This window comes from Ochotona princeps, chromosome 22, assembly GCF_030435755.1.
Source record: "Ochotona princeps isolate mOchPri1 chromosome 22, mOchPri1.hap1, whole genome shotgun sequence".
In the NCBI taxonomy this organism is placed as follows: Eukaryota; Metazoa; Chordata; class Mammalia; order Lagomorpha; family Ochotonidae; genus Ochotona; species Ochotona princeps.
The window spans coordinates 453,952-465,449 of NC_080853.1; the positions used below are offsets into that span (position 1 = coordinate 453,952).

Here is an 11,498-nt window from a genome sequence, read left to right on the forward strand (position 1 = left end):
CCCCTACCCTGCAGGCCCCCTGCCCCACCCCACGCAGGCCTGGGGTGGCCCCCCGAAATAAAACAACTGACCCGAAGGGCTTTATCTTCAGGCCTCGACCCTGTCTCCAGCTCTGCACCCCAGAACGAGGTCTCTGGGGTCGCAGTGCAGTGTCCACTCCTGGCCACACGTCCAAACCCCCCCACCCCGCGAGCGTTCCCAGACTGGGGGCCCTGCGCGTGCTGCCTGGTCCCTGCTCCAGGCCACCGAGGCCAGCGGGCGGAGTCGCGGGACAAGAAGGGACGCAAGTGCCCACATGGGACCGGAGCGACCTGTGGCAACCCTCCCCACCTCGGGCGTGGACAGGCAGGGGAGGCGCCCCGAGGCCGTCGGCCGCCACAGGGGCCGCTGGCCGCGCACGCCGAGGCAGGAGCCGGCTGGGAAGAGGCGGTCATCGGGTCCCTTCTGATTGGGCGGCCGCGTAGTCCCGGGAGCGCCTCCGCGCTGACACGCCGAGCGGGGGCGGGTAGGAGTGAGAGCCCGCCCCCGGGCCGGGCCCCGCGCCAAGGCGGGGCGGGGAGGACGCGGGACGCACCGGTGGCCGGCAGGGCTCGGGACGCACCGGCCGGGCCAGGCTGCGCAGGGCGGCCGCGGCCTGAGCGAGCCATGGCCGAGCTCCAGTCGCTGTCGGGGGACGCGTACTTGGCGCTGAGCCACGGCTACGCGGCGGGCCTCGCCTACGGGGCGGCCCGGGGGCCTGAGGCGGGGCGCGGCTGCTGCGCGCCGGGACCGGGCGACCACCTCCCGGGGGCGCTCGCCCCGGCCGGCGCGGCCGAGAGCAGCGGCGAGCAGAGTGGCGACGAAGAGGACCCGTTGGAGCGGAGGCGGCGGCAGCGGCGCGGGCCCGGGGAGGCGGCGGACACGCGGCGGACGCCCCGGGAGCCGCGCTCCCTGCGGCTCAGCATCAACGCACGCGAGCGGCGGCGCATGCACGACCTGAACGACGCGCTGGACGGGCTGCGGGCCGTCATCCCCTATGCGCACAGCCCGTCGGTGCGCAAGCTCTCCAAGATCGCCACGTTGCTCCTGGCCAAGAACTACATCCTCATGCAGGCGCAGGCCCTGGACGAGATGCGGCGCCTGGTGGCTTACCTCAACCAGGGCCAGGGCCTGGCCGCTCCCGTGGCCGCTGCGCCCTTGGCGCCCTTCGGCCCGGCCGCCGTGTACCCCTTCTCGGCGGGCGCCGCGTTGGGCCCCTGCCCGGACAAGTGCTCCGTCTGTCCCGGGGCTCCATCAACGCCATGCAAACACTATAACCCGAAGCCGTGATGGCGACGCCCATGCGCGCCCTCCCGTTCGTGCGACCCCTCCCCCGAGACCGCCGCCCCACCGGGCCCGGGAGAAGCGGCCGGCACTGCCTCCAGCCGCAGCGCTCTTAACAGTGTGAGGCCAAGGCGAGGGTGAGGCGCGTCGGGACACTGGATGGAGCCGGAGCGTCGGGCTGGGGACGCGCGGCGGCCGCTGGCCCCTTGGCATTCCTCCGGACCACCCAGTCGAGGGACGCGGGCAGCGAGGGGTCAACGTCTGGACCCCCGAAAGAAGACCGCGGCAGAGATGGGCGGCTGACCCTGCGGAGCGACGGCGGGGGGCCGTGGGGACAGAGCGTGTCCCCTTGGCCGGCCGCCTTCGGCGCACAGCTGAAGTTCGGAGGACACCTTGCGGCCCCGGTGCGCTGCCCTGATCTCGCTGGGGAGCTGGCGGGGAGCGGAAGACGCGCGGGTCGGAGCTTCTCAGCGGGTTCCAAGTCTGCGTGGTTCCCTGCATTTTCGTGCTGGAGAAGTGGATCGAATTGTCGAGTTCTGCGAATTTTCCCCTTAAATCCCCCGGGGACTCCTGGACCGCCCATGCCCCAGTACCGGAGCGGAGGGGACCCCGCCTGGCGCTCACTCTGCCTGGAGGGCCGTGGATGGGAGCCCCTGTTCCCCTGTACCCCTGAAGATCAGTGGAGGGCCGGTTCGGCTCCAGCAACAAAAAAATGCTCCGTCCCGGCGTCTGCCCGTGTTCTCCGGGAGGAGGCCAGGCGGTGGTGAGTACCAGGCTGGGGGCGGCTTCCCGGCAGTGGCTGCAGGCTCAGCGCCAGGGCCACCGGGGCGGCTGTGGACTAGCTGAGCGGGAACCCAGTGTTGGGCTCTAGCGGATCTTGCCCCGCGCACCCGCTCAAAGGCCTAGGCGCTTGGTTTCCATGATCCGTGGACGCCTCCATCGGCCCTTTTTTATTTGCACTCTGAGAGGGGTGACAGTGCTCCTAAGTCTGCCCTTAACCACCTGCTGGTCCCTGTTCATTTCCATTCCCATTCGTACTTCCTCAACCTGTGGACTAGACGGACACTCCGGCGGCCTGGCCCTGTGGCGTTCTTTTCCAGGGACAGTAAGCCATCTGCAGTGTGGCCGCTGAGCTGGCCACAGGCAGGTGCACCTTCAGAGCCACGGGCCCGTGGACTGGCTCTCTACTAAGTTTTCTCCGTGACTATGATTAGGTCTTGGATCCCAGGAAGTGCTGGCGACTGCTCCTTTTTCCAGCCTGGACCACCCTGTCACTGCGCCCGTGAAGAGGTCCCCAAGAGGCTGGTCAGTGACTGAGGGAGGAGCCATCAGGGAGCAGCCTTGGCCTCTCCCAGGGCAGCTGGCAGCTGTGCCCCCTGTGAGCGGCCTGCTGGCCGCAGATGCGGTCTTGGAGTCCCACAGCATGAGAGGGCTTCCTGCCAGGTTAGACAGCAGGGCATCTGTGGCAGGGAGCTGGACTGCTCTTGCTCGGGAGATCAGGGCTTCTGCTGCGGGGCCAGGGACGCTTGGGCTGCCCCTCCACCAAGGGCTGGAGGTGACCAAGGGCCAGGGGGAGGTGCAGGCAGCCAGCCATGCCTCAACACTGCAGGGCAGGTCTGCATGGCGGTGTCCCAGGACTGAGATGTGCCCTGAGGCCTAGGGTCAGCCCTGCCACCCGGAGAGAAGGGACAAGGCCTCCTGCCTGGGGTTTCTAGCCGCTGCAGGAACCCTGTGAATAAAAGCAGCTGAAGTCAGGCCATTGAGAGCCCCAATCGACTTCTCTTCCACATGTGCTCGGCCCAGCAGCTCGGGGCATCTGCACCCTGAGCCTTGAGTCGCTGCTTGTGCCTGTCTCTATTTGGGCTGCTGTGTCTGAAGTCTCATGGCTACTGCCGGGCAGCCACAGCCCTAGACAGCAAGTCTTGGGTGCCTGGGCATCTTCTTTGGAGCCGTCGGCCACGGTGGAGGGAATCCTGGAGCAGCCCGAGCAGGGCCCGCCAGAGCTGCCAGCCAGGGCTGCATCTTCCCCCACCCCCACCTGTCCCACTGGGAAGGGGCCTGGTGGACCCCAGGAGCCCCTCCCTGCCTGCCAGGCTGAGATACCAGGGCCCCATCCACTGGCTATTGCAGGGTGCAGAACAGAGGTAGGTGTTTGCCGCATCCCCTTCTTACACCAGCCGCGGGTCAGAGGTCAGCATGCCTTAGGGCAGCCCCTGCTGCTGGGGGGCAGGGGGCTCTGGGTAAGGGGTCTGCTGGGTGCTGCTGCCAGGTCTGTGGGGCTGCCCATCCGTCTTACATTTGCAGGGTGCCCCATGATTCTGTGTCCTTAATGTGCCCCAGAAGGCGGGACTTTTTCTCCCAGGGCCCTAGGTGTTGGCGAATCCCTGGGAAAGTGTATTCCATCCAGCAGAAGGGTACACGTCATTCTGGCCGCAAAAACCCACCTGGCTTCCCCGCAAGCCTCTAATCAGTAATCGTGCAATTTGGAAAAGTGATTTTGGCTTTGATACGGTTCTAGTCTAATCGCCTTGGGGATCCCATTTGTGGGATGAAGAGAATTTCATCCCAATTTGTGAGGCATTAAATCATTTCTGTAACAATTGCCTCCCTGGCCTGGGGACCCTGGGCGGATCCCAGCACTGCCTCCCTGGTCATCAGTAGTGCAGGTTCTGCGGAGGGCAGAGCTGCCGTAGGGAGGACACTCCTATGGGGAGGGCCTGTGGGGGCGCACCTGTAAGCTGCCCCCCGCTGGCCAGTGGCCGCCAGTTGAGTGTCTGCAGAACTGTGCAAGCACTGCCTGCGGCCCACGGGCACCCATCCCATTAGGGACTAGCAAGGCCTCTGCAGGCCAGGGCAGCTTCTCACAAGGCGTTTTCCCTGTGACAGCCATGAAGTGTCCCCTGCAGCCTTCCCAAGCTCAGAGTTCCTCCAGGCCTCACAGGCCTCACACGCCTTCTGCGCATGACCACCATGGAGGGCTCCAGAGCCACAGCCATCCGCTCCCCACCCAGTGTGACCGCCACAGGTCCCCCATGGGGTGGGCACAGTCACGGCCCCTCCAGAGCCCGCGAGGCTCCTGTGTGTGGCCACCCTCTGGGTGCTCTGTCTGAAGTGGCAGGCCCAGAGGACGAACTTGGGTGCAATTCTTGGGTGCTGCTGCCCGGGGCGCCTGCACAGCGCAGCTCACTGCCAAGAGTTCTACAAGATGTTCCTCCTACAGCGAGAAATCCGGGTCCCAAAGCAGACCAACGCTGGCCAGACCGACCCACAGGAGCACTGCTGCCCTCCAGCTCCCCACCCACGGCTTGGGAAAGAAGCAGAAGACAGCTCAAGTCTTGGGCCCAGCTGGGGATGGGAGGACCTGGGGCGCTCCAGCCTGGCTGTTGCAGCTGTTTGCAGAGTGAGCCAGCAGATGGAAAAGCATTCTCTCACTCTTTCTCTGCCATCTAAATAAACAAGCTAACGGCATATTTTTTTAAAACAGCAAGCCAAATGCTCCCACCTGGTACCAGGCTTGTGTGGGGGAGAAGCCCAGCCCCTTCCACCAAGGCCGAGGTCAGTAGAGCCCAGCCTGCAGGACTTCAAGCCCTGCCCCAGCCTGAGGACGGAGAGCTGCTACGACCAGGAGCTGCTGAGCAGACCCCATCCAGCTCCCCGCTAAGGACCTGGGAGCATGGCAAAGGATGGCCCAGTGCTGGGCCCACAACCGGGCCGGGGCCACCAGGTGGAGTTTCAGGTTCCTGTCGTGGCCATTTGGATAGTGAACCAGGAGGTACAAGACCTCTCTCTAATTCTTTCGAATAAACAAAACAGAGCAAAGCTAAAGCCAGGAGGAGAGAAGTATGGGGCCTTGCACGGTAGCCTAGTGGCTAAAGTCCTCGCCTTGCATATGCCAGGATCCCATATAGGCACCAATTCGTGCCCTGGCTGCTCCACTTCCCATCCAGCTCCCCACCTGTGGCCTGGAAGCAGTGGAGGACGACCCGGGGCCTTGAGAGACCCAGAAGAAGCGCCTGGCTTCAGCTCAGCTCAGCTCAGCTCTGGCCATTGCAGCTGCTTGGGGAGTGAACCAGTGGACAGAAGATCTTTCTCTCTGTTTCTTCTTCTCTCTGTAAACCTGACTTTCTAAGAAAAATAAATAGTCTTTAAAAAATAAATAAAAAGAGAGAAGTGTGCGTCCCACCCAGAGTCAGCGTGACATCTTACTATAGAAAGGCCCCAGGTGCCCAAACCCAGCCCAGTGGGGACCTGCAGCCAGCTGCCCCTGACAGCAGGGTGCAGAGCTGGCCCCATGCAGCGTAGAGGCCTTGCCTGTGGAACCACAGCCTGTGCGTGAGGCGGCTGGGGTGACCGAGGTCTGTACACGGCCTGTTGGTCAGGGTGCCCATGGAGTGGTGCCGCCTGTTGCTTGCTTGGGCATTGGGAGGGAGGGCACTGTTTCTGCCTCCCACTGGGCATGGGACTCCTGGGGAACAAGCCCAGGCAGGGCTCCCCGTGTGCCTCCGTGGGAGGGGCCCTGATGTCCAGGAGGACCCAAGCCTGGGGCAAATTTCCACAATTTTCATTTTCCCAGATTAATGTAGACCGCCCTGTGACTGCCTCCTCTTTTAATCCGCACTCACTCAGGACATGGAGAGCAGCAGGCATGGCCGGGCAGGGCAGCTGTGCGACAGAGGGCCCACAGCTGGAGCGCCACACAGGCTCCTGGGTGGGTCCTGCCCAGGTGCTGGGCTGCCAGGAGACCCCCAGCCACAGCTCCCCTTCAGAGCAGTGGCTGACTTCCGAGGAGTGCAGGAAGCAAAGCTGCATTTCTCAGAAGCCTGGAGAACCAAGCCCCTCCTTGGCCCGCCGGGTTGGGGAGGAACCCTCCCCAAGGGGAGAGGGCCCCTCTCTCACATTGTCCCCAAGGCAGCTGCGCCTCAGCATGCCCAGGTCGGTGTGAGAAGGGGCCCTGTTCCCCAAACTGCCCAGCTCCACCCCTTAGAAGGGCTGAGCCACCCTGCCTGGCCGGGAGGAAGCCTGGACTTGGGCCTCACACGGAGACGCCCTGCTTCCCATTATCCCGTGTGGGACTGCCACGAGGGAGGACAGAAGCAGGGTCTCGCCTCACAGAGCGGGTGAGCCAGTGTGCCAGCCCCTGAGCTCAGACGACTAGTTGGGTCCGCCAGCCTGCCCGGCACAACAGGAACACCCCCTGCCTATGCGGTGGGGCCTCCAAGCTCCAGGATGCTGTGTTGGAGCCCAGCCTGGCAGGTGCCAGTGCCAGGACTTGCAAGGCACAGGGCCAGGGTACCTGCCTCTGTCTGGAGCAGCAGGCACCCCCAGAGGCCCTGTCCTGCCCTGTCCTGCCCAGCTCTGGCTGCCTGTGCACAGAGTGTCCCTCCCAAGCCCTGGGCCACAGCGGCTGTGATGCGAGCCGTGACAGATGGGCCAGCGCTTGCTGCTGAGCTGGGAGCTGTGGAGGAGCTGGGAGGCTTTTAATATCGGAAGCTTGCCTCAGGGCTTGTTTGAAATTCCCAGTCCACCAAGGGCTCAGCTTTTATCAGCGCAATGCTGTGAGCACTTTGTCAGCCTGGACATCTGGCCTCCCATGGAAAACATTTTTTATTTGCTGAAATATTTAGCGCATGGCAGGGGTGTGGAGCTGGCAGGGGTGGGACTGCATATGGTCCTGGGCAGACCCTCTGGTAGAGGGCCATGCAGAGGAGGGGGCTGGGCGGGGACCCTGGGCTTGGGGCAGCGCTGGCAGAGGCCTCTTCCTGTGTGGTCCTGGGCTTGCTCTGCTCAGAATCGGATCAGAGTGAGAGGGCACAGGCCGTGCGAGACCCCAGTAGGCAGTGGTGCGGGTGGACAGTGGCCTGGACACCTGCCTCCCAGTTGGGGACTGTGGTCGGGTCCGCCTCCTGTCTGGCTGAGCCCCTGGGTGCTACAGGGACGCTATGCTGAGGAGGACCCCACTCAGGCTGCTGTGCTGGGGCAGAAACAGCCGATAGACCCTCTCCTCTCCTCTCTTTCACAGAAATATAAACTTTAAAAATGGTCACGGAGAGCTGGGAGTCGGGCTAGGGACTGACTTGGCCACGGCATTGTGTAACCAGGACCATGGGCCGGGGGAGCCAGGATGTGCGGCAGCGACCGCATGCGTGCCCTAGGAGGTGCAGATTTGCAAGGCCGGGGCGGACAGACTGGGGTGAGCCCTGCAGCAGGGAAAAACCAGTGTCCTGTGTGTTGTACTGCATGTGTCCATCCTGGCAGGACGAGCATGCTGCCAAGCTGTGACTGCCAGAGGCCACCGGCAGCCTGGCCTTGCCTGCAAGACAGGAGGGCAGGGGCAGCGTCCCTGGGGTGGTGGCAAGCTGGTGGGGGCAGGGGTCATGGCACAGCGCCTGGGAGGAGACTCCGGGTCCTGGCAGCCCTGTGGCAGGGAAGCCATGTCCTCCAAGCTGCTGCAGCGCCTCCCCCAGGTGGGTCTTGCGCGTCACTCTCTCTGTGCCATCACCTGGCACCTCACGGTCCCTCAGAACCGGCTTTCGGGTACCAGCCGTCTGGCCTCTGACCTCTGGGAGCCAATTCCACAAATGAGGGCAGGACATTTTGCTTTGAACAGGTGCCAACCTGCAGCCAGGGCAGAGGGTGTGACCTCAGGTGTGCCCTGGGGGTGCGGCCGGGCGGCTGCCATTCCCTCTGGCCTACACGGCCCTTGTTCCCCAACTCCAGACCAATGGCAGGTTTCGGAGACTCGGTCCTGGATGGAGGGAGGCAGCCAGAACGCTCAGGACCCAGGACAGGCATCCTCGCTTCCATGTGCCCGCCAAGCCAGGCTGGTCAGGCACACCTAGGAACACAGCCCTGGCAGATCAGCTAGGCCTGGAGGGACACGAGGACGCCAGTCCTCTGAGCCGGGGCCTGGCCCCGTGGTCACACAGGGTGGAGGGGCCCAGGATGCCAGCACGTCCTGGGCAGTGTCCCCACCTGTCCCTAGAAAGTCAGCTGTGGTACAGCACTACGTTCAGGGGCAGCCAGGGAGCCGCCAACAGGCCCAGCTCCCACGGCCCCCACGGCCCCCACGGCCACCTCAGCCACCCTGGACCTCCAGCACCAGGTCCAGGCCCCGCAGAGCCTGTGGGTGTTCTGTCTTCGGCCCTGCTGGGGCTGCGCCGCCCCGCTCCCCCCGAGCCCCCAGACCCACACCGGAGGGGTTGGAGTCTGCACTTGCCTCTGTTAGAAGTTGAGCTGCATGAATATTCTGGTTTTCATTTACGCCGCCACGGAGCGTGTGCTCTCCCAGGGGCTTCTAATCAGCAGAAGCGCCCACGGCAAGAGCTGATTGACAGGCTGGCATGGCCACTTCTGAGGGCCGCGGCCAGCGACTCCACGCACAAAGCAGGTGCTGGGAGCTGGTTATCTATGAGCCTGAGTATCTGCTTCCCACGTGGGCACTGAACACCTGCCAGTCATGGAGAGGGCCAGCTTGGCTTACTTGTTACTTTGTTTAGAAAGTCATTGAAATTGAATGTCAGCTGAGGCCTGGCAAAACACTGATTCTTCAAACACTTTGTGTCCCTTGTGTCTCTGTCTGGCTTTCCAGCGAGGCAGGACATGGCACACAGGTGTGGTTTGGGAACTGGGGGCCAAGATGGTGGCCAGAGGTACTGATTAAGGAGTGGGCAGAGGCAGACTGGCCAGAGGACTTCTCTCCTGGCCCTGGAGTGGCGACAGACAGACCAGCATGGGATCGGATGCCAGGTTACTGCTGCCCGGGTGCAGGGAGCAGGCGGAGGGGAACGGGGCATCAGGACTGGGCCAAGCGGCTGCTGGCTGTAGCTGGATAGAGGGGTTGATCCCGCCGAGGTGCCCTGCTCTGCACCCTGGCGGCTCCCATCAGGTGGTGTGGCCTGGATCTCTGGGCCAGAGAACGCAGTGCCCGGCGGGCACGGACAAGCTGGCCTATCCTCCCAGAGGAAGCCAGCCAGCCTGTGGAGTTTACTTACAGGAGCGTGCCCCTCTCCCTCTCTCTCTCTCTCAGACAGATTATTTGTTTGAAAGGTAGAACACACAGAGAGAGGGACAGAGATCTTCCATCCACTGGTTCACTCCCCAAATGGTCGCAATGGCCAGAGCTGACTTGATCCGAAGCCAGGAGCCAGGAGGCTCTTCAGATCTCTCATGTAGATTGGAAGTGGAGTGGCTGGGATTTGAACTAGCATCATATGGAAAGCCAGTGTCACAGACAGCTGTTTCGCCTGCCAAGCCACAGTCATCTTTCCCCTCTACCAAGAAGCCCTGAGCCCAGGCAGGGTGCTGGGAGTCCTCCCTGGGTACCTGAGGTCCAGGTGCAGGGCCCCACAGCAAGCCCAGCATGCTGCTTGCTCAGCCCCGGCTCACCCAGGGATGCTGCCGGCACCCTGCCTGCCGCCCCGCCCCCACCTATCTGGACTGTGAGGTCCTGGCGGGTGGAAAGCGCTGCCACGGCTCCGACATGCTGTGGCAGGTCGGGGTGCTGTTCTCTGGCTGAACAGTGTCCACCGTGGGCTGGCACGTCCCTTTGCCCACTCAAGGACCCTGCCTCAGCCACACGTGCCTTCCTGGCTGCACCCAGGGTGAGCACTTAACCTCGGGTGCTGGTGGACAGTCTGATGACCACAGAGCTCTGCACAGCGGCCAGCCAAGATGACGCGCCTGGCCCAGGGTGGACAGTGGTTTCTGGGAGGACGTGGATCTCAGTTCCCTGCTGGGTACCATGTGGGCCTGCAGGCTGAAGGTTTCCGAGTCCCAGAACCCCGTATCGGCAAGTGCACTGTTCCTGGCGGCTGCGAGCGGGGCTCCCTCCTGGCAGACCGGCTCACGGTCAGAGAGGCGCTGGGGGCTGGAGTGGAACAGTACTGTCCCTGGCCCCACCCAACAGGAGCCCCCTCTTCTGATCGAAGCAATGCCATCTATGAATGCTGAGATGGCCACACATGTGGCCAATCAGCTGCCACAGACCGACCAGCCCAGGCAAAGGAACATGTGTGCATGTGACATGTGCACAGAGTGTGTGTGTTGTGATTGTGTATGGGACGTTGTGCAGTGTAGCAAGGTATGCACACCACTGTGCTGTAACATACATATGCACCTATGTTACATGTGTGTATGACTGGGATATGCACAGTGTGCCTGAATGTGCACGCCTGCCTGGTCACTGAGTGAGCTTCTTGCCATCTGTGCTATACACACAGTTGGATGTGTCTGTGTGTCTGCTGGGCACACGTGAAGGGTAACAGCACACGTATGTGATTGGTGTGTGTGCAGCAGGGGTGTCTGCTGCCATAGTCAAGAATCTTTGATCCCACCCGAGGTGAAGATTCCCCGCCGGGTGGAAAGCCAGGGTCCCCCGCACAGCGCCTGCCCCCCCAGGGGAGGAGCCAGGGTCCCCTACCCAGCACCGGCCCCCCCCCCCCCCCGTGAGAAGCCAGGGTCCCCCACGCAACGCCACCCCCCCAGGGGAGGAGCCAGGGTCCCCTACCCAGCACCTGCCCCCCACCCCCCAGGAGCCAGGGTCCCCCACACAGCCGGCCCTGGAGGGGACGCTCTGAGGGCCTCAGGGCTCTGTGTCGGTGGCTCCTGCTAGGTGTCTCTGTACCCACCCTGCAGCTGGGGGTGCCGTCTGCATTCCAGGGCCAAGCTTGTCTTGGTGAGGTGCCCTCCAACAAGGGCATCCAGGAAGCACCCGCTGTTAATTACCAATTAATGAAGCAGTTTTAATTACCAGCATTCTCTCGTGCCCCTGCGTGCCACAGCTGCCTCCCAGCCAGCAGCCTCCTTCCTGAATATTCATGCAGGCACAGAGAGGCAGCTTCTCCTCCCCTGGCCCAATCAGGTGCGGTGGTCCAAGGCCCACCCAGGCAGGGTCCCAGAGGGGAGAGGAGGCAGGCAGGGGAACGGCCCAGGCAGGATGGCTGCTGAGAGAGAAGTGACAGCGAGGGCGCTCAGGAGGGGACGACCCTGTGCACCAGAGCGCGTGGGAGGGCCTGGGGGGAGGGTTTGGGGGCCCTCAGTGGGAGGGCCTGGGGGACCTCGTGGGAAGGTTTGTGGGGACCTTGGGGGGACGTTCGGGGGGCCCTCAGTGGGAGGGCCTGGGGGGAAGGTCTGGGGGGACCTCAGTGGGAAGTTCTGGGGGCCCACAGTAGGAGGGTCTGGGGGCCCACAGTGGGAAG

General features: G+C 63.6%; 1 protein-coding gene across 1 annotated transcript; it reads left to right on the forward strand.

Annotated features, from left to right (window-relative positions):
- Positions 1-585: 585 nt before the first annotated feature.
- On the forward strand, positions 586-1,443 carry BHLHE23 (basic helix-loop-helix family member e23). Its single transcript, XM_058679717.1, has one exon. It carries the CDS (start codon positions 646-648, stop codon positions 1,306-1,308), a length of 663 nt encoding a protein of 220 aa, XP_058535700.1. The 5' UTR covers positions 586-645; the 3' UTR covers positions 1,309-1,443.
- The last annotated feature ends 10,055 nt before the right edge of the window (positions 1,444-11,498 follow it).